Source organism: Falco punctatus (assembly GCF_963210335.1).
Source record: "Falco punctatus genome assembly, chromosome: 11".
In the NCBI taxonomy this organism is placed as follows: Eukaryota; Metazoa; Chordata; class Aves; order Falconiformes; family Falconidae; genus Falco; species Falco punctatus.
Window position 1 is genome coordinate 17,717,444 of NC_137591.1, and position 27,170 is coordinate 17,744,613.

Below are 27,170 nucleotides of genomic sequence, written 5' to 3' on the forward strand. Positions count from 1 at the left end.
TTCTGGTTTGAGTGCCTTGTAATCACCTGCAGAGTAGGCAGGGTGGGTTTATCCTAGCCAAAGATCTATAAATAAAGTCTAGCTTGATTACTATGGACCAAAACTTTAAAAAAGAAAAGGACCACAACAATAAGAACACAGAACTCAAACCTCAAAGTTAATACAGAGGGCAGAAAAAGCAAATATTCTACCAAAATGTTAAACAGATTAGACCAAACTCAGTCACCAGCAATATCTTCAGATGTGTCATGACAGCATTTAGCCACAACAGAGGGGTATAAAAGGCTTTCTGAAGTCTTTCCATACTTCTTTCTCTAGCCTAGGATGCCCATAGACATGAATTGGAACTCTTCTAATCTTCCAACACACTGGTGTATTGCCATTAAGGAAAGCAGTGTTTCAAGCAGGTAACATTCTTTCCTAAATTACCCTGAAATATTGTGAAGGTAAGCTGAATGAAAACGAGTGCTACAACTAAGGTTTAAAGGGGTTGAGAACTGGACTCTGAGCGTCTAATGTGAGACGGTATGTCAAGGGAAAGGGAAAAGAAAGTGACAGAAAACAAATGGAATGCAAGGGGAAAAACCCAAATACTGTAAGTCTCATTCTTCTCAGTGCCTGTACTTTGGGGTCCTCATTTGGCAGAATGAAAGACATTTTTTTTTTCCTGGAGCTAAGAGTAATTTTTTCTTCTTTCCCTCATTTTCTACATCTTTGTACTGCCTTTGGCATAACAGAGAAAACAAAGCTAATAACAAAGAAAGGACTAAATTTCTTTAAAATGTTTTATTGTCAATTGTAATTCAGCTTTAAATGGACTCTTGTCAGTTAGGGAATTGGTCTCAATTATACTTTTTCTGAATGTGAGAACACAAAATGTGAACTACAAAGTATGACTACTTATCAGCATTGTATCAGCTGCCCGTGGGATTCTCCCCTTTCTTTTTCATTCCACCCTCTTTGGAGTGTTTTTGTAGTTATGGTACCAGACCTCAGGATTGCTGTTTATCCAAAGACTCTTCTCAAGGCAAGAACTGGGAACAAAAGGGGGAAGAAAAAGGAGGAGAGAGAAATCTCAGGTTTATGGTTTTATCTGTGTGCTTATGTCCATATGCTTTTTCCCCCCTTCCTGCTTCCTTTTGCCAACGAAACTTTTTTTTTTTTTTTTAAAGTAATATATTCAGTGTCTGCTATTGTACTGAAATGTCTCAGGGTTCATCCAGCTATCACAGCTAATACTAGCCTTCATCTTTAAATAAGAAGTGAATACTTTTTGTCTGTCTCATATACACACACACACACACACACCCTGAACCTTAAAAATGCCTCAAAATTCACTTGCAAGTACTTCAGCTGATGTTAACATCATCTAGGTAACTCTGTTCCTGTAGAATATCTGTACATGCAGGTGCCACTAGTCTTCTCTTGCAAAGGAATGATTGTTTATATTGAGTGTCATCCATTCACTTTCATCTTCACCCACACAGAAGAAGGTGCCAAGATCTGACTTTCAAAAGGATCAGACCTCTGACCTATCTGACTTTCCCCACAGGCTGATGAAGGTTCAAAAGAGCAGCAGAGGAAGTCTGACCTACCCTTGTTCTGTGAAACAGACTGTAAAAGCGAACGATTAAGAAGTAGCATAGCCTCACTACTCAACACAAAAAGCACAATATTAAAGAATGCAATGAAGTGTTTCCCAGACCCTCGGCTCTTAAAAAGATGATCCATCGCTTTGATAGAAATTGCACCAAGCATAAACGACCATATTAAGTTCATAAAGAAAAACCGAATTCTTATCTAAGACACTGGCTAATTAGACTAGCAGTATAGTTACCATCATAATGCTAAAAAAGGTAAAGTACAGGTCTGAAAGACTAAACCAGCCAGAAAACAGTAAGTACAATGGAAAAGATCATGTCCCAGTTTAGGAACAGATTTCTAATGATCAAAAAATAGAAGTATGAAATAAAAGGATTAAAAATATTGGAAATAGCCTGCTAGACTTTTCAGCCCCTCAGTAGCTTTTAAAATCTCATCTATCAGTATCCCAAAGCTTTCTACCAAAGTATCTCAATACAGAGAACACAGATGATGTATCTTCAGCCTTACTGCCATCAGTTCTACAGCTAGGTAGTTTTCCTTCTGTTTTAGAACCCGTAATATAGCAAATAACCATGATTTACAGACTTTTTTTTTAATTAATGATGAGGTCTTAGTTTGGGGTGCAAATACTCAAGATAAAAAGTGTAAAATCATGCAGCAAGCCAAAGAAATATTGCCTTGAATAGTAAACAGAAGAAAACTAATGTAATCAGGATGAAGTTGATATGTGCAGACTGTGGGTGCTGGAAGTGAGGTAGTTGAGATTCAGAAAAAGAGCCAATCAGGGTAGTGTAAATGGGGTCTTGAACGACTTAACCACTTGGTTTCTTGCTTTTTGTTTGTGTTGGCATACAGAAAGTCTGGCAATCTTAACGAAAAGCAGATAAAATCTGAGTATGTGGCTAGGTAGACAGAGATGTAGACAAATACAAGTGCAATTTACATTATTACAGAGCATAAATAACATTGGTTAAGAAGCTATAACAGCATTGTTTCATATATCACAAAGCAAGAGACAGAACTACTATGTAGCATAACACCACACAGCTGAATGGAAGTGAAAAAATAAACCGAGGACTCCTGTGATTTTAGCTCAACAGGAGGCAGTAGCACTAGAAGACTTGTTTAAAAGAAGTTCAAGATATCTTGTATATCTTTGTATATGAATCATTCTGTTAGTAAGAAAAGACATGTTGGTTAAAATTGAGACATGGGGACTGGTCCACCTCAACTGAAAGAGACAAGGAGAGTTTGGAGACATTCATTGAAGAAGGACAAAGAAGTATGTTTTAGGAATGACAAACATCAGATTCTCAAGCTTTAGAGAAACACAAGAAAAGACGTCATGTTCAAAATAGTAAACGAGCACACAGAAAACAGGTAAGCGGACTATGTTAATTATCTTTAACAAACCATCAGATCACACGGGAATTGCAGCAGCGTGAATAGGACCTACTCAGAAAGGCTCCAAAAGCACCTACTGTAGTTGGGGTTTTTTTAAAGCGCCAAGTTAACCTAGTGTTTCCTGCAAGACAAGTTCTTTGCCGCAACATACTAAGCCAACACAAGATAAATACTTTGTGACCTTCATCTAAAAGTGCAAAGCATATTCCAATGAATCATATATAGCATTCTGCATGGTTAAAGAAGTGTTGAAAAGAACTATGCAATGCTTAGGAAACCAGCCTCAATGGCAGACTGCTCCAGTATTATCATCTCTTTTGCTTTTCTGATCATTTCTGTTTCTGTCATTGCTATGCTCAGAATATCTATTGCTCTGAATGCTCTAATTTGATACTCTTTGCTGAAGTGATCAATGCCTCAGTATTCTTTGTTCAATTGTCTGACAAAAAAACAACAACAACAAAACACCACCAAAAAAAAAAAACCCCAACAAAAAAAACCCAGAAGAGAGGCTTTTTTTCCCTATAATAAAAATGAACGTTCATGACTGCTAGGAAAGGCAAGTATGGCAATGAATAAGTCTCTTTATTGACTGGAGATGTTTGCAAAATTGGAGAGAAAAGCAGAACAGAGGGTAATCACACTGCCATGTCTAAAAGGAGGACAGGCTAATTCCTTATATCATCAGTAAATAGATAGGTTACTCTTGAGGTTCGCTTAGGGGAACTCAGTTTTCCTCTGAACAATTTTGAAGTGTTTTCTGTCTTTCTTGCCTCACTTTATTTTGTTTGGGTTTTGGGATTTTTTTTGGGCTAAGTTTCCCAACTAGACCTTGCAATTGCAGACCTAATGAAAAATCACTTAGTTCTTTCTTCCTGTGAATCGGACCACAAAGCTGGATTTTCTGTTTGTTTAAAAGGAAGGGTCCAAGTCCTGGAAGATGCTGAGTGCTCTCAGCTTGATAACTTCATAGATCAGAAAATCACTTGGCAGCAGTACAGATGCAATTATTTTTGGATTGCTTAGTCTGACATCTCTGTCTCTCTTGGGCAGACTTTTCCCCTCCCAGTCTGTTCTACCCACCTCACCATCTCCATACAACCTCCTCTTGCTTTTCTCTTCTGAACTCCACATCCACACAGGTAACAGCCTCCAATTCTTCCCTTCCCAGGGTAGCTAAGAAATAATGGGGGAGTTCTGTAGGAGTTGCTCTTCTTCACACAGAGTCCACAGTCTTAACTGGTAACGGTGAATGATATCAAGACAGTGACAAAAAGTGTCCAAGAGACCTTTCTAGTCAGAATAACACAGCCAATTCGTTTCCCCTGCCAGGGCATGACCAGAAGCTGGACACTTCACTGTATCAGTCTTGTCACTGTTCTGTAACACTACGGCAGAGCTTCCCCCCAAACAGCATACACTTTGAAAATGTCATTTTAAAGGCTGAAGTCCTACTTCTAAAGGAAATAATACATTTTCATACTACATCTTGAATTGTAAAATATTATTATAATTTAAAACCTGTATTATATTCGATCAAGATACAATTTACCATTAGAAAAGAGACACATCAAGAGCTTAATGAAAAATATTAGGGTAATGGTTTGGTTGAAGACAGTATTTCAACAGGTACATTTCAGAGTTTAATGCAATTGGAATTAAACCCACTCTTAGGCTTGTGTGGCTGAACATAAAGTTTAAAAAGAACTGTGCCGATCATCTATAGTTGCTTATCCTAGACTTCCCTATCTCTCTGATACAGTGTATATGAATTATATAACGTTAACCAAAAGTTAAAGGTATAATAGCAAAAAAAAAGCCTCCAAACAAGTTGAGAACTTTCAGCCAGTATGCATAATTGTCTACATAAATTTATTCAATAAACAGAATACAGAATACCATTAACAGATTTTCTTCATCTATCTTCATTTTCTAAGCAGCTCAGTTAAAAAGAAAATAGTGCTGTTTCTTTTTCATTGCCATGAGTTTCACATGTTAAACAAAGGCAGACCAACCTTAAGCCTTTTGATAAATAAGATACTGTGGCAACTGCAGCATTCACTTTGTATCCCATTTCTCCAAATTCCTGTCAGCCAGATGTCACTTGCAATGCAAACACTAGAAAAATATGAAAGAATAATTTCATACATCATCTATGTGAGCACAAGCCAGTCAAACATTCGATACAAATTCAAACTGCTATACACATAAAGCAAATATAATCCAAATAATATTTAGAATGATTGAAAGGCTTTTGATTTGGAAGTGTATTCTCTTAAGCTAAGTGGTCCCCAAGACCATCTAGAAAATTCAATTGTTTCATTTTAAAATGTTTTCTGCCCAAAATTATATCAAATCCTAATGTCTCAGTAGAAACACATGGGATTGGATTGCTGACTGGGCGCCTGATGTCAAAGAGGAATCTAATTTTCCAATGGCATTTCCTCATACTGTCTCACCAAAACACAAAATTGATAAAATTTTAATGGATAATTTTCAGAGCAGGACATTAGCCACTGTGCTGGGAAATAGTGCAGGAGAACACTATGTAGCATCAGAAAGGCAATGTATCAGAAGACAGTTTGAATAAATATAATATACAGCACACGCCTTACATTCTGCATTTTTCTCTTGCAAGCAGAAACAGAATTCAGGAAGTAAGTTTTGCACTAACAGGCATATCTCTCTTCGTCTCCTTTTTCAGAGCATTTTTTAGAAGCGACCTCTTAAAAATATAGGTGTGATACATTACTTCAAAAGGCACAGTGTTCATCTTTTACTGGAGCAACAGAGTCACAGTCAACACAGTCCTCTTCTGACTGAAATCAACTGTGAAAGTCATATTGACTTCAACGACTACACCACTAAACACACAACAAAATGTTTTTGTTAAATAACTCTACAGTAAAGACTGCAGTGACGGAATAAATGGACTATTAACCTTCTGGATCTCCTGATGGGGCTAGGTATTGCAAGTATCAAATGTAATACCAAAAGCCATGACATAAAACAAAATGAAAAGGACTAAATTCTACTCCTGATGACAAAGGAGTTATACTAGGAAGAAAGGTACTCATTAACTGTATTATGTTATCACTCAGTAATGATGCAAAACGTGTGTATGGCAATGTGCTATTTAAAACGGGTTCTTCTCTTAAGTATTTTCCTTTCAATTAAGTCATTAATCATGTAAAATTAGAGACTTATTTAGAAAATACAAGTGGAGAAGTGAAAAAAACAAATGAAATAAGATTTTCCTAACCTTTGTAATTTACTTTGAATTTGTAATGAAAGTGTAACACAGTGGAATATATGGCGATCAGGATTGACCCAGCTTCCCAGCAACCATTCCATGTAATTTATTATTACCTGGCTTTGACGTCTGTGTGTGTGTATATATATATTCAGGTGATTGTTTATGCTGATACAGAAAGGAAGAGCTGCATTTATGGTTAGGAGACCTATATCTGCTTTCATCAAGACTTAAGCATTAAAAAACTTTAATAAATATTTAAGTGAAACTTGCAGAACATTAAAGAGACCACAACAAAAGAAATCAGTGATTAAAGTGGAGAGGTTTAATCTTCGGGGGAAAAAAAGGCCTGTCCACACCACATGCCAAGTCTGCCACAGGTTAGGATTTTCCTTTCATAGTGATCTGAGAAACCTCACTGAAGTCCTCAAACTGGTTAAAGACTAGGGCTGGTTATGCAGCCAAAGATACCTCCATAGCTACAGATTTATTTCAAAACGCTTGGTTTTGTTTCACTGCTCAGAGGCCTGAGCCACTCTGGAGAATATATGAATATTTTTGTAAGTTCTTTGTGGTTCTCTGCATGCTCTCTTCCACTTAGCCTTGGTAGGAGACTTCTCTAGATCTAGTCAATAAGATGCTTTTGGCACAATACAAAAGCCATGCTAGGGCGGGATAAGAGATAACTTCCCCAAACTCCATCTATGAGTGGAACATAACCAACCAATAATTGCCTGTCCCATGGTCCAATCAGTTAGTTATGCCCTTTCCCAATTCTTTCACCATTTCTGCAACAACAGTCTGCCAGATTGCCACATCTAGTCCATCCTCCACACCAGGCACCTTTAGTCGTCCTGCAACACAAAGGTGCTCCTCTTTCTAATATTAAAAACAAAAGATGGAAAACTGGAATGCTGAGCTGCATGCTTGTTCTTCAGTGTGTGCAAGCAGGAGAAATAGGGCACAGCCCCTGCTCCTTCTTTCCTCTTTCCTGCTCCATCCCCTCTGTTCTTCAAAGGTGGCAGAGGAAAGCTCTGCTTGCATTGCATAAAGATTCAACTGGGAAAGGTATCCAGTACAGGAAAGAAAATATTTCCAGAGAGGACTGAAATTCTCAGAGGGTTGGCAAGGTCTGCATTGTCTTGATTTGGCTGCTCACAGTAATGAAATCTAAACAGACTTTTATTAACAAGCCTTTTCACACCTCCTCTGCCCTCAGCAGCTGAGCTCAGCACAGAGACACAGACTATAACACAGTAACTTTGAGAAGCTTTCTGTGCCTCTCTTAAATGGAGCATGCACTGGTTACCTAACTGTGCATGAGTACAATACAGCACAAGCAGCTTCTGCCAAAACTCTATTACTGGAGGAAATTGCAAAATTGACAGATTTGCCATCCTAAAGTCACAATGGCCTAAGAATGAAAAGAAGAATGAAACAGCCAATTCCCCCAGTAGACTATGCTCTGCAACCTGGCTGATCTGCACTGATTGCCCTTGATAGTTCCAGGGCTTGGAAGAACTCTTTAATTACCAAATTGACTCATGACTCTACTTCCAGCTTTGCAAACACCACTGAACTTTTATTTTAACAAAGGGGGGAAAAAAAAAAAAAGCACACTGAAAACAAACCATAGCTGCCAACACTTTTCTTCCTCATTTCTAGAGAAATGTAAAGTCTGACACTTGTAGTTTTATCCTTAGTCTGTCCCCTCTCCTCCTCAAAAGGATTTCACTTCTCATGCCAATTGAATCTCTCTTCTCTGAACTCCTTTCTCTCCTTGTAAGACTTTGAACTTTCTAAGCAAGCAGATTAGATTAATATCTATCTGTCCAAGAGTACAAGACTCTGTGTACCATATTCAGAATACCTAATATAAGGTGGGTAGATGCTGGAGCTGATGGAGAGAAGCAGGCACAGCAGAATTGCAACAGAAGCTGTTGGCAGTTTGAGTAACTGGTGCACCTGTGCAAGCCAACTACCTATTTTGACTCTACTCAAAGAACACACCTCATACAACTTGCCAGTGGCTTCCTGTAGCAGGCACTTCATCAAATAAACCCCAAAATTATTACAGCAAGCTCCTCACACAATGAAGAAGGAGCTCTGCATGCAGAAATACACTGTGTAGGTTTCCACAAGCTGAACTTACTGACCCACTACAGGCAGAAATGATTCCATAAATGCCCCTTTGCAATATTTAACCTTGAAAATGTGCAATTGGGCAGAGTTTGGTCTTACATGTCTGTGTTCTCTTTGCTTAAAGGTTGTTTAGATACACATCTGCATCTCCAAGACAAAGTACTTCTTAATTACCTCATGTTCACACTGCACTTTCAGGAAGGAAAAAACTATACAAGTGCTAAGTGCTATTAACATCATCCCCTTCTATTTTTCTTTTTCAGCTTTTAAGTGAATATAGTGCTTGTGAAAGTTGTTGGATTGACAGCTCTGGAGACTGAAGTCTAAAGTGCAGCACACCCGCTGAGCCAAACAGAACTAAAATGTACAAAAGCTTCTCACCAAATTTTAAATACATGCTTCATTTAGTTATTACATGGCTGGGTGTAATACTAATACAGAAAGTTTTGCTGCTCCCATTTATTTGTTTTACACATCAGTTCAAACTCTTCCTTTATTTTCTACTTTCAAAAATAATTTCTTGCTGATGTGCAACACTCCAGAGACTGCTTCCCTGCCTTCAAAATCCTACATTACAATGGAGCGCTGTTGAAGCATAACTTCATGGTACTGCAGTCAGGTACAATGCTTCGTCCTGGCATTCACTTTGCACATCACAGAGAAGTAATCTCATACAGTTTTAGTACCGATCACATTAAGTGCTTGGCTGCAGTAAATGTTACTCTATATTATAATCTACACCTGAAGCCAGAAGCCTTCCAACAGAAGATCTGCTCCTTCAGTTAAGAATATTAGTGTTTCTTAGAAGACTAAGTCAATACTTAAACAACAATTCAAGGTCTCCTGAGAAAGATGGCATTTTGGTTTGGCTTAAACACCAGATTTCCAGGTGTACACTTTTAACCACTGAAGGGGTGTTTTGTTTAGGTCTTTTGGTTTTTTTTAACTTACTTCTTTAAAATCCTTTTTGGTATACCTAAAGACAAATCTTACCTTCTAAGAAATTCCTCTTTATACATTCAGCTCAGTTGTAAAATTTCTCCATGATTTCAGCAAGGGCCACCACTCCTTTCATGAGCCTATCATTTCTGCTTTCTTGTAAACAGGTTCTCTGAATTACATAAACATTTACTGGCTATAGGTTTCATGCTCTCCTTTTATCCACTGTCTGCTTGCCTCCGGATAGGACTGTTTCAGATTTAAGTGAAGGCACTGATCCCTATTGAGTAGAGTGAGCACATAAGATGTGGAATACCTGTAGTGCTGCTACTTACAGCTGTTTCAGATCCTTCCAGAACATTCCTTTACTTTGCCTTGACAGGTCCCAAAAAGCAAATTTGGTGCCCCTGGGTCATCTTCAGTCCTGAGTAACTTCGAGGCCTGGCACTCAGAGAAAGTAATTCCTTAGCACTTCCAAATACTTTTCAGTTCAGGAAATTTTTCAGCGTTTTTTGTCAGGGCAGGCTGGTCTTTTACAATTTTCATCTTGCAGTGCTGCTCCTTTCTATTTCATTTTGACTTAATGTCATTAGTTGTCTTTCATAGAAACCTGAGCATTCTTTTCCTAATTTATCTAGATGGTACCCTGACAGCAGCTCCCTTGATCAAGACTTTGCCATTTATGTCTCTTCTCCTGTTAATCATTCTCTGAAATGAGATTTGTAGTAAAAAATAATTAAATCAAGCCTGAGTGCCTTCAGATTTCTTGGGATTCTGGATGCTCACTCAGGCCAGGCCCTTTGGAGACACTGCTTTCTCTGGTTTACTAAACAAGCTGTTAGGGCTATTTTCCTATACTGGATGGTCAAAGCAGATTTTGCCATCAGTGAAAATAAGTAGAGGTTTACAGCATGTAGCTATGACACCCAGACACCTTGCTGTTTGATAGTTCTCCCCAAAAGTATCCATCTTTTTCTATTCCTGGTTATACATTTTAAAAATTGAATCTGGAGGCAAAGTGGCCACATGATAATTTTTCATGTCTTTGCTTCTTGAAAACAAGAATTCTTTGTTATGCAAAAATGTCTACACAACTCCAGGTTCCCAGCTGTCCTCTTTCCTTCAGATATTTATTTTCTATCACTTCATATGTGGGGAGAAGGCAGCAAAAGACTAATGATTTGTTGGAAAGAGATATTAAAAAAACCCTTCTTATAAATGTGGTCTACACCTTATGTTTATCTGCCTCATGTTTCATGAGGTCTGATTCTGAATGAAAACCTCCAGGCTGTACAATGCTGCAGGTTCTCTTCTCATCAAGATTATGCATCTCATAGAGGTTAGACTTGTTCTCTGCTGCCAGAAAACTGTTGCAAGTTAAATTCTTATTCACTGTGTCCCAGGCATCTGTGGCCTGGTCCCTAAAAGTCTAAAAGGCCAACCACACCCAACATCTTGATTTCTCTGACCAGTGGGAGTCTCTACATTAAGAGTAAGGCTCATTTGTCAAGGAGATGAAACTTTTATCAACCTGAGACGATAAAATGAACTGCCCCAAGGGAATAAAAAAATACTACGATATTTAGCAGCTTCCACCTCAATGCGAGGCATATTTCTTCATGATGTTGCTGGCATAAACACAGATGTAAGATGAGCCTAAACTTTCTTAAACAAGAAACGTTATTGACCACATTCTCCCAGCTTGGGGAAAAGTAGGAAGAAAAAATGACATGATAGATGCGCAGTCACATATAATTGCTTCAAAGCCAGAAGGTGCTGAGGTTTTACAGCACTCAATATGTTATAGGAATGTCTGCATGTGTGTGTGTGTGTGTGTACACATGTAAGACTACATATAGATCTACGTATGTATAGAACAGGGTGAAACCAAACAAAAAAACCCCAGCCAACTCACACCCACCTACCCCCTCTTAGGACTTTTGTGACATCTCATATGACAGACCTGCATTTGTGGTTAAGCCAGAAATGATCATCCAGCTTTGTCAAACACCACTGATTTTTACGAGAAATAGGTTTACAGTCTGCTAAATTCAAGGCAAATTGTCATCCAGCTTCTTGTAGTACAAATGGCTGCATTTAACGCATGTTCTTGCTATTAGGTCTAAAGCATTACAAGACCGAAATGTTCTGTATCTCATCTCAAATTTTCAAACAATCCAATATCCAGGCTATATATAGATATATTCTTGCTGTTCAATCTCTTAAAAATCAATCAATATTAATGTGTCTGCCTTAAACTTTTAAGGTCATTGTCTCCCTTCTGACATCTTTAACTACATCAACATCACATTATATCATTATAGACTCATGAAGCAATGTACTTTTACATTTTTGCAAGATAATGTCTCTTTTGTGTTCCAGTTTTTATCATAATATAAATCTTGAAATGCAATTTGCATATCTTTTGTTTAGCGAAGGAGACCCCCATTTAAGACTTTGTCATTTTAATACATAGACTTAAAAGTGGATGACTTTTTAAAGGAAATGCACCAAAATATTCCAATTTATTCTTCAACTGAAGCGGCTGCTGCATCAGTAAATTAGTAAATTCCCTTAACAATACACTTGCTAACAATTATGGTCTGCCCGCCTTGGGCTCGCTTGACAGTAGGGCTGCCATCTGTTGAGAAGTCCATTCATGGTTTTAAAGGGCTATTTATATTTTTTTTATTTTAAACATTGCGAAATACCTCTTTGCTTTTCACCCTTCCCTCCACTTATTCTGCTTTTCCTGCCCTCTGTTCATCTTTCTTTTCACCCAGCTAAAAGGTGCTGCTATACTTCCAACATTGCACTGTCTCTCTGCACCAGCAGCCACGTCACAGCAAAAGGCTTTCAGGCATATTCATTCTTGAGGCCAGTCTGGCCCATTTTTAATGGCCGAGGTGCTCAAGCAGAGATGAGGGAGGACACTTAAGGAGAGGAAGGGACAATAATGAACAGGATCAATCAAGAAATTCAAAGGCAGCCATGAAGGAAACAAAATCAAGACGATGAATGGGAAAGGGATGGTAGGAGCCCCAGCTTTGGATAGATGGATATTTCATGAATTCCTTCAATAAATAGGGAACCTCTAGGGAAATTCGACACCTGGCAATCTTAGTGGATAGTGGTGTTGCAAAGAAAGCATAATGTTCACCTCTCTGGTAAATTCAAGCAATTAAACCCCCTTAAAAAAAAAAGGCCTTCTTAGGCTTTCTGCCCAGTAAACTCACAGTGAAAAGCAACTTTAATAAATGTTATAAATCTCACCTCTGAGCCAACAGGAAATTCAAATGTTTGCATGTGCAGGAGCCAGGGAGCTGCTGAAACAAAAGGTGAACTCTGACTGGACAGTAGTATAAGCATGAGGCCCACAGACACGACAGGTTTTTGAAAGCATCCTTTCTGGTGCCAACTTTGACCATTTCTGTTTGTTACACCAGAGTTCTCCTTTCTTTGGGAGCGGGCAAATTTGTTTAGTGATGAGTTTGCTGGCTCAATGAATTCAGGATTACTCCCTATCATGCAGCATTATTGGAAAGCAGTTCTGAGTTTCAATGTTTTAGACATAAAACTAAATAAAGAAATAGCAACAAATATCAGTGGTTTGTAAAATGAAAAGATCAAAGAAAAGAGACTGCAGAGAATTTTTGATCAACACCCTGACAAGGGGTGTTAGTTTTAATAAACAGTAAGAATTTTAGGCCATTATGAAGTATGAGATGCAGTCTCAGCTGTGTTTCTAATTTCCTTTCTTGCCTTTACTGCTGTTATATAAAGCTCTGTAGTGACGAAAAACATTTATTGAAAAAATCTGAGCGCACCGTTTGGGATTACGTTATTTCATCTGCACGGAGCCTTCCCAGCCAATGAGAAACATTTCTTTCTCCGCCCTCCATGGTGCCAAAAGCTGCAGGCACATTCTGTGCATGGGACAAACCACTGGACAGAGACACACTTGTATAAGTGAATAAGGATTTTGTTATTGGGTTTGAAGACTAAAAGATCATGGAATGCTGTTCATTTTATTTGGTACTTTTTTAAAGCTGTAGATAAACACAGCCAGAGCTTTGTGCACATTTTTACAAGTGAATTTAAGAATACAAAACCAATACATATTTGGCAATATATCCTGTGAGAAATAAGTTTTCTGAAAAATTTCAGGTAACGTGTTGTCTACCAAGCTACGAAAACTACACTTTTTGTCTACACACACTCTACAGGCTTATGGAAACACAAAAGGCCATGAAAATTAAGATGAAGAAAAGTGAAGGAGAGACAGAAGGCTCACGGAAATAAGTTATATTGCTGCTTAAACTATTCACAGGCAGAGGCCTGTTCATTCTTCTACTCTTAACTTTTGGGGCCTTTCAGGTGGGCAGAGATGGTCAGTATGAGAGACGTCTCTCCAGAAATCCCTTCCCCACCCTTGAAAAAAGCTGGAAATTAATTATTTTATTATAAGATGGTCACAAGGAACAAGTCTTTTTTTTGTGACAATGACTCCATCTGTGGCTTTTCACCTACAGTATTTTTCCTTAGGGGATTATCAAGATTATTAGTAATTATTACTAATAAGCCATTACTATGAATAATGGTAATTAGAGTATCATTTAAGGATCCTAGTCATAATCACTGTGGAAAACATATCAGCATAGTGAAGACCAAGGCTTTGCAACAGCACATCCAAATCTCATATGAGAAAATGAACAAGCACAGAGCTATACTCCAGAGAACACGACACTCAAAGCCTTTCATCCCTAAACTGCCAATAGCAGCATTAAATCCAGTGTTTGTCCACAGACAAATGACCAAAAAATTTTAGCAACTGCTTTTGTTTAAAAAAAAAAAAAAAGTAGAACAGTGGTTGTTTCTCCTTTAATTTTAGGATTTGGTAGAACCGCATGACCCCATCTCTAGCCCATAAAGTTCTGGTTGTGTGAAATCTCTGATGACAGTAAATATTGTGTACAGAAAGCAGTACAGACCCAGCTACCAAATGGATCATGGATACATGGAGAACATCCAGCCATTACGGATATTCCACAGAAGGGCAGAAATCCAGTCTGTGTCCCTTATTCACCAGAGCTGTAGTTTTTCATTTAACAGACAGCAAAGTCCTACCTGTTACAAATTAACGTCAAACATGTGCTCAGAGTGGACACACCTTAATTCTCCCACTTTTTACATTTGTTTTTAACATTTTCTCTCAGGAACACATACCCTCCCTTCTCTCTTTGCCTCTTTACATTAGCTCTAAATCCTTGTCTATCTTGCTTTCCATCTTCAGAGTCATGACAGAACTCTTCTAAATGTACTCTGCTGACAATTTCTGATCTGGTTTTCCACCAAGATAAGCAGAACTGCATTTATAACCTTTTAACTTCACATATATAACTTCATAACTTTAGTTTACATCTATATAAAATTTTGTAAGCTTTTCTTTTTAAAGGATGGCCTTTTCTTATCTTAACATGAGATATGAAGTCCCACACTTATTTTCTTATATATATAATATACACTATGTATGCATCTATACATATTATATACTTGTATTGTTATAAATGGAGAGGTGCTTCTGACAAAACATGGAGAGGACCTTTCATGCCATAAAAAATGCAATCCAGAATATACCACAAAGGGTATGAAAGCGTGGATAGTTCTATTTCAAAGAAAAACATTTTCCAATATAACATGCTGCAGCTGTGTTTGTTAGAGATCCTGTTCATGGGGGTCACTGTAAGAAATGCAGCACTACCTTAGCAGAGGTGACCAGAAGCACTCTGCACAAAAGTGCCTTTCCTTCCGCATTAGAGGAGGAATTGCAGGTCAGATGCTCACAAGCACGTCCATCAAAGCAAAGATGTTATTTTTATAAAACTACACTTAAGAACCTAAAATCACTCCAAAAAATTACAAAAGCTGGTTATGCAACCTCTTTATGACACTGGCATTACATCTACTTAATATCTAGTACAATCCAGATGCAGCTGAATTTCAACATACAGACCCTTGCTCTTGGCTGTTAGGCCCCACATACCAGTTTACATGAATTTAACCACAGTACAGGGCTAAAAACGATAAGCATTCAGGGCTGGAAGCGTCTGACAACCACTGTGTCAATGCCTGTACAATATAGAGAGCAACAGCCAGTTAGGCCAGCTCTGTTATCTTAAGAACAGAATCTTTTCCAATGCCTTACTCCTAAAAATTAGGCAGGCCTGATAGGCATTACCTATTTACATAGAGAAGTCTACTGTCTAAGTGTTTCATGTTGCCTAGGCTAAGCAACTTTAAAATTAATCTTACCACAGGTAAGGTACTTACTAAGGAGGGAAAAACACGCATCATTAAGTCTATTCATTTCAGCTACATAATTTCAGAATTTGGTTTATAACTTTAGGTTTTTTAACTAGATTTCCATGAACCATTTTTGCTTGTTTGCTTGTTTTTCCCTGCTGTAGAAAGAAAAGCAAAAATTCACTAAAAGTCTGCTTTGGATCTGCAGTTATGTATGACAGTATTTTTTAATTTTTCTGTTTTGACTCATGAAAATTATCATACTATTATATGCCCTCATTCCTATCTGAAATCTCAAGATACCTCTCAGGACTTTCAAGAAGCAAATGCATTCCCCAAAAATAGAAGTGAAACACAAAAAATATAGTTGTTGAGATTCAAGCCACAAGATCACTTCAAAGTTTGCTCGTTTTTAATAACCGATGCATAATTGGTGCCCTTGTTCTGCAACAGCCATGAAAAAAGACTTGTGTTCATTGCTTTGTTGCTGTATGAGAGGCCCTGTCTACATTAAATATTTTTGCTGGGTCCTTAAGCATTAAGTTAGGCAGAGAGAGTGTGACAGACAAGTTGCTATTTCAGACTTGAAACAGCACCTGGAGGGCCAAGACCTTTCACAGTTTAATAGCGAACAGAGAATCACAGTACTGATCAGGGTCATGTGGTGGGTGAGGCAATCACTGATACTGAAATATCAGATGTCACCGTGACAGCTGTAATAACCAGGGCTTACGTCCTTCAGCTAAAAAATATCCACAGAATATGGTGAATACACTGCTGCAATATGTACCTCTTCTACCTTTGTTTCATGCTATAAACATTTTGACTCCTGAAGGCTCACAGCGCAAGAATAGAGCAACTAACCCTCACAATACATTTTACATTATAGGAGAAGTATGACAGAAGAAGAGAGTTTTTTAAAAAAAATCTTGAGAATTCAGCAGAAAAGTTATTATTTGCTTGTTACTGACAATTCATTCCTCTGAGATAAAATAACTTAGTTACTACAGGAACCCAAGGAGACAGCTGGCAGTGATGAACAGAACAACATTCAATCCGCAGCAAGTGTACATCATAAAACAGGCGCCACTGGATTAAAAAGTAACCTTAAACTGTTCAGTGTACACAAAGGCAGCCTAGTCAAAACACTTCAACAATTATTTAAAATCTCAAGTTAGAGGCCAGTTTCAACCTTCAGGGAAGCCTTCTCTATTCATAAGGAGCTTAACTAATCATAACTTTCCACGACTTATCAGAACTGGATGCAGTGTGTCACAGCATGATAACTGAGCTCTGGAAATGTAACAAAAGATGCCTTTTCCATAAAAATAATGGTGAGACTAAACCCCAAAATTTTAATCTTTGAACTTGGTGGGGGAAAAACATCCTGTTACTCATTAAGTGTTTCCATTAGCATGCAGGGATTCTTAGCCAGGCAGCTCCTGTTGGTGTTACTGAGCGATGTGTGGGCCGGCACACGTATCGGAAAAGGAGCCGATCTCTGAAATCCAGTCCCAGGATGCTACATAAAGTGCATCACCAGGAAACAGAACAGCCAGCATCTGACACACTGCATTTCAGCAGATACCTAGCTATGGAAATGGGTAAGCCTACCTGAAACATAGTATGACTTCCAGTTGATCTAATTGCTCAGAATTAACAACCTAAGGTGTAAGAAATCACGTAGCATTTATTCTTTAATATGATAAATACTCTAGCTCTAAGAAAGCTTCAGAGTGAGGTTAAATGAAGCCCAAAAAGGACAAGATTTCTATCTCTATTTTCTTCCGTCTAGTTCCAGATGCATTAAGACTTTAGCAGAGACCTGCAAGTATTATGTACGGCTTTCTTTTATCTTCCGGAAAAAAGGGGGGAAAAAAACCCAGTATGAAAGAATGAAGCAGTGCCAAACGCTACAAGAAAGGCTTAATAAATAGAGCCCAGGGTCACAATGTTGCTCTTATTTGCCCTGAAATATATCACTGAAGTTCCGTATATTCATATTTGTTTACATTATAAATGTACTAAATGAGCTAATTACAGTGATCATAATTTACAATTAAAAACAAACAGTTAGAAATTTCAAAGGCTTTCAATATCTTTTCTTTAATCATTCACCCAGGCTCAAAATATGCATTTTTTAGATTAAAGCATTAAAGTTGCTAATTATATTCTCAGAACTAACAATTATTTCTTTACCCTTTTACTACCTTCTTCTGGCAACAAAAAAATGTCAGCACTGATTTAATTTTTTGTTATTACAGGATTAAAAGAAGTTTCTCAAATGCAATTAAATGTGCCCTATAGCTATAGTAACTTTCCTATCAGCATCCAATGCCTCTTCACTAAAACAACAGCATAAAAAAAAATTATTCAGACTTTCTAGACATACTTTTTTTCTCCTTTTATAACACATTCCTTTGGTGATTATCTCCAATGACAACTCAACCATCTTAATGAGACTCTGTGCACATCTAGATCTTGGTGAAAGTAGATTAATAGGGGAAAATGAAAGTTAAAGAGGCTGTTAAAGAGTGCAAAACCCTGCACGTGTCAAGCACTGGTTCTTCACCTTTGGGAGCTTGGTTCAAGTTCACCCTGAGGCCCTAAGTGGAAAGTTCAAGTCTCAACTATGTCCCTACTTGATATATCACAAAATCAATTATTTTATGGTGGTAGATTTGGTAACCTATGCTCAGACAGAATCAAGTTTTTTCCCCACTGGGAATTCACCAATTATCTACTCAGTGAATTATTCTCAGATAAAATAGAAATACCTGCTGTCGCCAGGAGTTTCTCATTATACTGCCTATCAGTTTAGTAGTTGATCTGTTTTGGAACAGTGATGTTGCACTCAGACCATGCACCATTAGGCACCGTGCGATCACAGCGATGCACAGTGACAGGACACCAAAGCATGATTCAGTGTCCAAATCTGTACTGTTTTGGAAAAGAAAAATAGTTACTGCAAGCAACCAACATTACACCAGAGAAAAATTGTAGCAAGGCACGTCATTGAAAATTCTAGCTTTCTCTAGATAGCCCTGAATGTTAAGGCCCTGCATTTAGATTTCACAGTTGTGAACACCATCTTCTAATCGCCATCAACAGTACACTTGGCCCAAGCTGCAGGAGCACACTGATCCACCTTATTAGCAGCACTCCCAAATCTACATCTTGTGTTACTTAATAAAATATGCCTGTTGCTGGAGTTGATATATTATTATTATGAAAATTATTTAAAACTGTTTCCAATCTAAATACATGGCGTTTTCACATAAGTGAATGCCAGTCTGAATAATAAATACAAGCCACTGAATGGCTTAGATATGGAATATGCACTCTGCATGCTGGTGCGTGACTGTTTAAATCAAGCCCCATTCATTGCAAAGGACCATTTCATACCCTGCAGTGGTCTGTCCAAACTAACCCCAATTTGCTTAGTTTAGTCTTCAGCAGTCAAAATTTTGTTTCATAAAACCACCAGCAACACATTAATGTTAACCAGCATCCTCTCTCAGACTTGGCTAATGGCATACACATTCATTGTCCCTGAAAAGGATTACTCAGTCCCAGGACCAAGTAAGTCAGCACTGACACTGTCCATGTTGTAGTCATTTTGTGGAATGCATTTTGCTTTAAAAAGACATCTTTCAGATAAAAACATTCCAGATTATTTTTTTTATAGTGGACAATTAAACAGAATTTTGATCTTATTCTCTCTAAAGTGGAAATGTCTAGATATGAGCAGTAAAAATGATGGGGGCCTAAAGGGAAATCCCAGTGTGCAAAGATTAAAAAGACAGAAACTGCCCAAATAAAGGATGGAGTAATACAGAGAGGGCACATAATGAATGATAGAATGACAAGAAGGCAAAATTCCTATTTACCCTTACACAAAATACAGGGACATAAGGACATGCAATGTCCCTGAGAGGATATAAATTTAAAAACAGTGCCAGGACGAGTTTTAGTCATGTTGACTTCTTACTACTGCTCAGCAAATTTACACTTTACCAGCTATAAAATGGGGATAATATTCTTGTCTTCCCCCATACAGAAAAACTCACTGGGGAAGTATTCAGATAATTCTATAATGAAGAATGCCATTGAAAACAGTAAAAAGACATTAATAATTCCAAATGCAGAGCAGGTTTGGATTACATTAGCTGACACAGTGGACAATTAATAAGGCTTAAGACTACAGACTAGGTAATGAAGTTAAAAAGAACTACTCAACACCTTCCTTATTCCCTGCAAATCATTGCTCTTGTGCAAAATGAGGCAAGAATAGTAAGTGATTTGTAAAGAAGGATGCTATCATAACACATACCTAATGGAGGCTGACTTAGGATTCTAGGGCCATCCTCTAAACTGGGAGTGCCTGATCTTGCAACCTAAATGACTTGTGATGTGTTTTTCAATACGCAGTTACAAACAAGTTATTATTTCTACAAAAATAACCTGATCATTAAGTTGAATGTTTGCAAAATAAATGTGAAATGCATTCATTGCTTCGCTAGAGATGCAAAAGATTTTGTTTGTAGCCTTTGATTCTGTGAGCATTCAGTGGGTTTCTCACAGGAAAAATGCACTGCTAGGAGCATTTCAATTCCTCTGTAAATGTTACATTCCTCTAGTGAACTCTATCAACAAGCCCACTCAAAGCTCATGCTTAGTTTACTACATCTTGCCAAGCAGACTCTTTCTTCATCAGGACCAGAAATACGCCCATTAAAATGGTGATGAAGAACGATGGAACAATTCAGGATTTCAGAAGTGCAGAACCTAATGTACCTGCTCTAATTTAAGGAGGCCTCTAGACAGTCATCAGGCCAAAATCTTGATGGAAGGATTTTGGAGACTGAATAAATCGTCTAAAATAAAACAAAGGAGTAAGTGTATCAAAAGTTGTAATACATACTTTATTTAACATGTAGTCCTGAACAAAGGGGACTTACAGCAGGCTATAAAATCTGATTTTTCTTTTACAGCATAGCTGGTATAACACAGCACATGCTTTTTCCTAAAAGCTCAGTGGGAGTACTTATTGATATGCAGATTGATTTGAAAATATAAAACCTCAAGGTAAACTTCTGGATGAGATGGCTACAGCACAAATTGTACTCCTAATACCTTCCTCTGGCAGGTTAGATGAGATGAACTGGGATATGTCAGAAAGGCCAAAGCATGAGATGCTGCATCTAACAGAAGGGAGGGTAAAATATTAGAAAAAAATTGTTCACAAAAAGGGTTATCAGACACTGGAACAGGCCACCCAGGGAAGTGGTTGAGTCACCATCCCTGGAAGTACTTAAAAGATATGTAGACATGGTGCTTAGGGACATGTTTTAGTGTGGACTTTGCACTGTTAGGTTTATGGTTGGACTCAATCTCAAGGGTTTTTTCAATCTCAATGATTCTATGCACCATTCCAGAAGAGATTAATGGTTCTACTAGAGCAAATCACTGTCAGATCACAAACCTGGCTGATGATCAGCTGGCAGAAATACTGACTGCCACTGCCTGTGGAAACGTTTGGAAGGAATGACTGGAGGCAATGTACAACTGGCAAATCCTTACACTGAGGGTAAGAGGGGTGTCATTTGTATTGTAGGCAAGCTGTCCAGCCACATCGAAACAAAATCCTATTCAGATCATCCATGGGTTCAAACCAGCATTCACAACAACTATTATTCTCCATATTCACTGGTATTCCTCTGCTCAGGCTGAATCTGGACACTTAAATAGTATCATACAGGTTTGCTCTCTGAATAAAGGATTCATAAACCAAAAGGTTTTCAGACTATACGTGCAAAACCTTCCCACATGATATGCTATTCTGTTGTTACAATCTTCAGAAAATAATTCCACCTTGTCCAGCTGTTGACAGAAAGCGATGACATGGATCATGTTGCAAGGGTGCTAAGCTATCTAGAGAAGTGACTAGTAAGTAAATTTTATAAAGGAATTTCCCAGGTCTCCCATCTATATTGGCATACATCAGTGGCTTTATCTAGAGCTGAAAGGCAAGAATCCATTACAGAGGAAGTCCACAGCGTAATTAGAAAACAATCAACACTTTTTCTAATGCTGCTTTTTTCTTCACTTTAAACTGCTTCATTGACTTTAATTAAACTTGCCCTAGGTTATGAAACTAGCAAGCTGCAGAAACATTTAAAAATTAAATAAAATAAAACCATCTTTCTTGTCAGGAGGGTTTTAACCGGCTTGCTTACCTGAACCACACTTCTGACTTAGAGGATTTTTAAATGCAGTATGTGATACTGCAAGACTCTTGGTTTTGCTCTTGAATTAAAATGACCTCCCACTGCCACAAGAATCACAGAATTAAATTGTTGAGATTCTCTCCACTGCTTTAGCTTCACTGCAGAATTCCTTTGCTGACTTCTGAGAAATGGTATGAAGCTGTCATCACAGACTTTTAAACTAGCCCTATTCCCGGCTTTAAGTCCAAAGAAAAGATATTATGTATATTTAGAAAACTGTCAATTTCCATGCCAATAGCTCAGTCCAAAGTTGAAAGTACATGACACAGACTTTGGAGGAATAAAGAGATGGCCTCTGTCCTGCCCTGGCCTGGGCCTGGCTCATGAGAATATGGTCAAAAGCCCTAAGAATGACAGTGAATGGAGTAACTTATAAAACATAATCATCAACAGAAAAGAAGGTCAGAATAACTCTACCAAATACATTCCAGCCTGGAGTCATCTAGTCCCATTAGACAGTGACCGTTTATCAAAATACTAAATAAAATCTATTCTGGCTAAAGATGGGCCTGAGTGTCCCAAAACATTAGGAAAGCTCAGGTCTGAATTAACTTTACAATTCGGTCTGCATTTGTTTTGAGTTGCTCACTGAGACATGTTCTCTTTATCTCCTCTAAGGAACTTCTTAGAGTCAAGTGAGAGGGATCAAAACCTGCATTTTCTACCTCTAGAACTGTTATTAAAGCAAAAATAAATTTTGCAAAAATCCTGAAGTTTACTAAGAAAGTATAGAGCGCCAATTATTGGCAACTGCGTCCATTCCTTGATGAAGTGCCATGGAGTATTGTAGTTGAGGTATTGATCTGGGGTTCAAAAAACTTGAATTCATTTTTTGAACAACTTGTTTATTTCTATTTTTTTCTGCATGCATCCACAGAAGACAGAGAACAGAATTTCTGTGCCTCAGAAGGCTACTATGTCCTACTGCTCTCAAGGTATTACCTAAACATCCTCACTGAAGTCAAAAGAAAGATCTTCATAAAATTAAGTGACATCGAAATCAACCATATGTATCTGTAAATTTAACAGATATTTATGTCTCCAACAGAATACATATATAATACTGTAGTTACCATTCATTATGTCTTGAATATACACATAATGTTGATAAGATGTGAAGAGTTTTCCAAACTGGTAAAGATAAAGAGTGTAAGCAATTTATAATAAGATACAGACTGTACTTATGTCAACTCAAGCTGTTTAATAGCACAACAGAATTATACCATAGTTTATGGAAATTTTCCTTCACCATAGTCTTTGAGAACTTTCCATTAACTTCAATAGATGCCAGAACAGGCCCGAGAGCAGGAAATGAAGAAATATACTGTACCCAAATGAAACTGCAGTGGGAATTTAGGTAGGCAGAATGTAATTATTCACACTTGAATCTGGACAGAGCACAAGGTTTATAACCCCATTCTGGCAAATATATAATGAGATACATAATAATCAAGAGAAGCAGGGCTACTGGCTCTCCTTTCTGTCAAAAGATGACTTTAAGAAGAATTATCTGCTTGCTTGATAGAGTAAAATGAAGGAGTGACATTTTTTGCATCACCTGCAAGACTTGCGAAGATACAAAATGTATTAAGTAAATACTCATGGTTTTTTGGACCTTCAGCTAGAACATAGTCATTGCTTGTGAAATAAAGAGAAGTTTTAAAAAATTAGAAACTTGGTTCTTTGCTGGTGCATGCACTTAGGCACATATGCAAATGGAAATCTATAGGTTTCCTTCTTTTGTGGACAGTCCTTGGGGACAATCTCTGGAAACTAGTGCCCTTGCAAAATACCAATATTTACTATTTGTATATTCATTGATGCAGATGAGGAAACCAACCAGCACTGAAAAAACAACAGATTCTCTTGCACATGTACTGGATTGTAAACCAACAAAAACTTCCAAATCTTATAATAAAACTGCATTACATTCTAAGAAAGTGGATCCATTTTTGAGGTGGAACACGACAGCTTTTTAACTTTCTACAACAGTATGTGACGGAAGAATACTATGTTCAGTTAATACTGCAGGGTGATTTATGGAGGAAGAATGTAATAATATAAATTGAGTTTCAGAAAAGACACTGTGACTAATCTTACAAAAAATGCTATGGGATGTTTAATAATCCTGGTGGGTCAGAAGTTGTTCTTCAAAAAATTCTCTTAAGACTGATTGTTATTGAAGTATGTATTGCATTTGGTTCATTTTTCATTTAACTATGTAGTCTAAAACTGCTGTCAAGTGCAAATATTTCAGTTGTAATTGGATACCCATACAAATGGAGTAGAGCCACCAAACCTCAACCAAAATTATAATTGTAGAATATTTAAGGTAGTAAATGCCCTTTGAAGAGCCACAAGACAAGCATCTGTCCACATCTCTTGAGCTATCCCTATCAGTTCTCATTGGTGTTTATTGTTCCATTAATCAAAAATAAAGCAGCAGGAATAAGGCAGCACATTAGAACTCCTTCCTTGCATTCACCCTGTAATCTTCCTCCATTGCCTCCCTTCAGCATTTAAGGCTACAGTGTTTATTCATTAAGCTGCGAGTAGTAATTTGGAGGAGATTGAAGCGAGCAGAGAGGAGGGGAGAACATAATGTATATAGTTAAAGGGCTTGACTCAAATCCCTTAGAAATTAGCAGAAGTCTATGTTTTACTTACCTTGCTGCTGTATCAGTCCTAGTGGAGAAGCAGAGATGTTTCTGCAGTACTTCTCTCACCGTCTGTGGGAAGGCTGTGACTGCACGCATTTGAAGTCCTGATCTGAGCCTACACTGTTTCACAAGGAGATGAGAAAGGAACAGACACTGTTCTGCGGGTCTGACATATTCTGTAAAGCTACAACATGCAGCCCTCCTGCTTTACTGTCCAGCACCGGGGCCCTGCGCAGGCCTAGGCCTCCATGAGGCGGGAGCGGAGGCCCCACAGATGGCATGGCAGAGCCGGGCAGCCAAGGCCTACCCCACCCCCGGCCAGGAGAGGGGCCAGTTGGGGCCACCTGGGGACAGGGATGGGCCAAGGCTGGGCCGGGACACGGGCCTGTGATTAGGGCCGGCTCAAGGGCCCCACGGGCAGGCCCCGCCGTGACCTGGGGCCGGCCCTGCCATGGTGTGCCTGGGCAGGGCTGGCAGCCCTGCAGGCCGGACTGGGGTCCTGCCCAGGGGCAGGGGAGGGAGCCCCCGGCGGTGGGTCTAGACCAGGGGCCTGGTGGTGCCCAAAAGGCCCTGGCATGTCAGAAGGAAAAATCAAGAAAACATTTCATATGTTTCATAGGACTTCCTTTCATTTTCTATTTTCCCTTGCATTTTCCCCTGCATTTTCTTTATGATTCAAAATCTAGTCAGCCATGGCTTTCAGCACTGCATTCAGCTCTTTTCAGTTCACTATTGTTAATGAGAACAAATGAAAAAGTAATGTTTGTGCTTCTTCAAAGGCTATCCAAGTGGGCTGAGATCCACTTATATGGTATCCATTCCTTGGCTTCACAAAAAACCAATATTTTTGTAACTCTGGAAAATTTGCTCCACCTAAAGGTTTGGCTAACACTCACATTTTCATCCCAGAATTTGGGCTTCCTATAATGCCATGAAGTTTTTGTTAACAAACCCATGAGTTCCTTAAAGAACTTTTCTCAGAAGGTAAATAGTAAGACGTTTAATGTATACAGTATGTCAGATTTGGTCCCAATATCTTTTTTATGGCTCTCAGCCTTTTCCACCAGACGATACAGTATGTGGCAGAGACCACCCAGCAAATATTTTTTTTCACTGTATTTCACATTACCTCTTTGTTTAGTTGTAGACTTCAACTCCGTAAGGTAAAATATTCCTAGATACTTAATACCCTGTGGTTTTCCATCTATATTTAAACCATGCCTTATCCATTGATCATACAGTATGTTCAGTGACATAAACTCCAACTTACCTCAGTTGATCCACCATTCAGATACACTTGCAAAGCCCTCAGTTAGCTTCCACAGATTTTTTCACACTCTAGGAGCAGAAATAAAAATACCGTTTATACTGTATGATACTTATTAGAGGTGAATAAACAATACATAGCAAACAACTTAGACAACTATTGTTTACTAAATATCCATGAACTGATCATGATTTCTTTGGATTTATTCAACATTCTCCAACTGTTACAGTTTTTACTTATTGCTTTGACCTTTCAAATGTTCAATAGTTATTAGCCAATCTACATAATATGAATGTGCCTAAGTAGTGATTTTTTAAATTTTCACCAGTAAAATTTGAGCATGTAACTCTGGTGATACCAATATTTGTTTTGGCTTTGACAAACATCTCTGCAATGGTTTCTAAACTAGTTGCAACCACATTTGCAGCCTGATTAACTACCGTTCTTAACGATGGAGGATATATTTGCTCAGGTGTAGCATCACTTGACTGTGGCTCTCTAAGCTTTCAAACTCCAAGCTAGTAACCTCTTATGATGCTGCTCCACTCCCTGTGGATATATTACCCCCTCTGGAATTAGCCTGGTATTATTTGTGTTGTGTTCCAACATGCAGCACTGTACCATATTCTCTGGCCATCAACAGAACCTTCAAAGTCAGCTCTTTTAGGGCTTTTAACTTTCATACACATAAATACAGAGAGTTGATATGAACATGAACTGTCCTACTATTCTGGGACAAAATTTAAATACATATAACTCATAGGACAGCCTGGGAATGGAATTATTCAAAAATTACATAACTCTGTGAAAAAGCTTTCTTTTCTTAGAATTACCCTTTCTGAGTTAGAGGTATCATTAAGCAATATGACCAGAAATACGTTTGGCACTCAATAAAATCCATTTAAACAAGGAATACATTGTATATCATAATTCTCTATGCACAGAGCTACCAGTACTAATGCACATGAAAAAAAGGACCAGAAGGTTATTAGTTGATTTGTTAATGCACCTAAGTGTCAACAGGTGTGATCAACTGGAAAGAGGCAGGTGTTACCAATGTATTGGTGCTGTCATAGAAGAAGGATGTCCTGCAAAAGCCTTAAACGTAAAGTTAAAATTGAAAAGCTGTTGAAATCCTCTATCAACCATCACCTTACAAGTATTCCATGTCTGATTTAAGGCTGGAAATGTGCCAGAAAAAAACCCTGGTACTTAAATATGTGGGTACTAAAATACTTGAAGTTAACCCTGACATCTTCACATTTAGAATTTTATGTTCCATAAAGATGTCATCTCCAAGGGAGGCA

At 38.1% G+C, this 27,170-nt stretch overlaps 1 protein-coding gene across 16 annotated transcripts in view; it reads right to left on the reverse strand.

Moving 5' to 3' along the window:
• LOC308071356 (uncharacterized protein) overlaps nucleotides 1-27,170 on the reverse strand; it is a 533,731-nt gene that overhangs the window by 272,839 nt on the left and 233,722 nt on the right. For 15 of the 16 annotated variants that reach the window (XR_013931099.1, XR_013931100.1, XR_013931101.1 and 12 more), the window contains 2 exons: nucleotides 25,867-25,934; nucleotides 24,604-24,716 (listed from right to left, as the gene is read on the reverse strand). Coding sequence is in view for 1 of the 16 variants with exons in the window: in XM_080406668.1 (XP_080262794.1) it covers nucleotides 4,093-4,185; nucleotides 5,025-5,127; nucleotides 24,604-24,711; nucleotides 25,867-25,883 (321 nt within the window). In the remaining 15 variants the exon portion in view is untranslated. Of the gene's footprint in view, nucleotides 1-4,092; nucleotides 4,186-5,024; nucleotides 5,128-24,603; nucleotides 24,717-25,866; nucleotides 25,935-27,170 lie in introns of all 16 variants that reach the window. The other variant, XM_080406668.1, reaches the window with a different exon arrangement.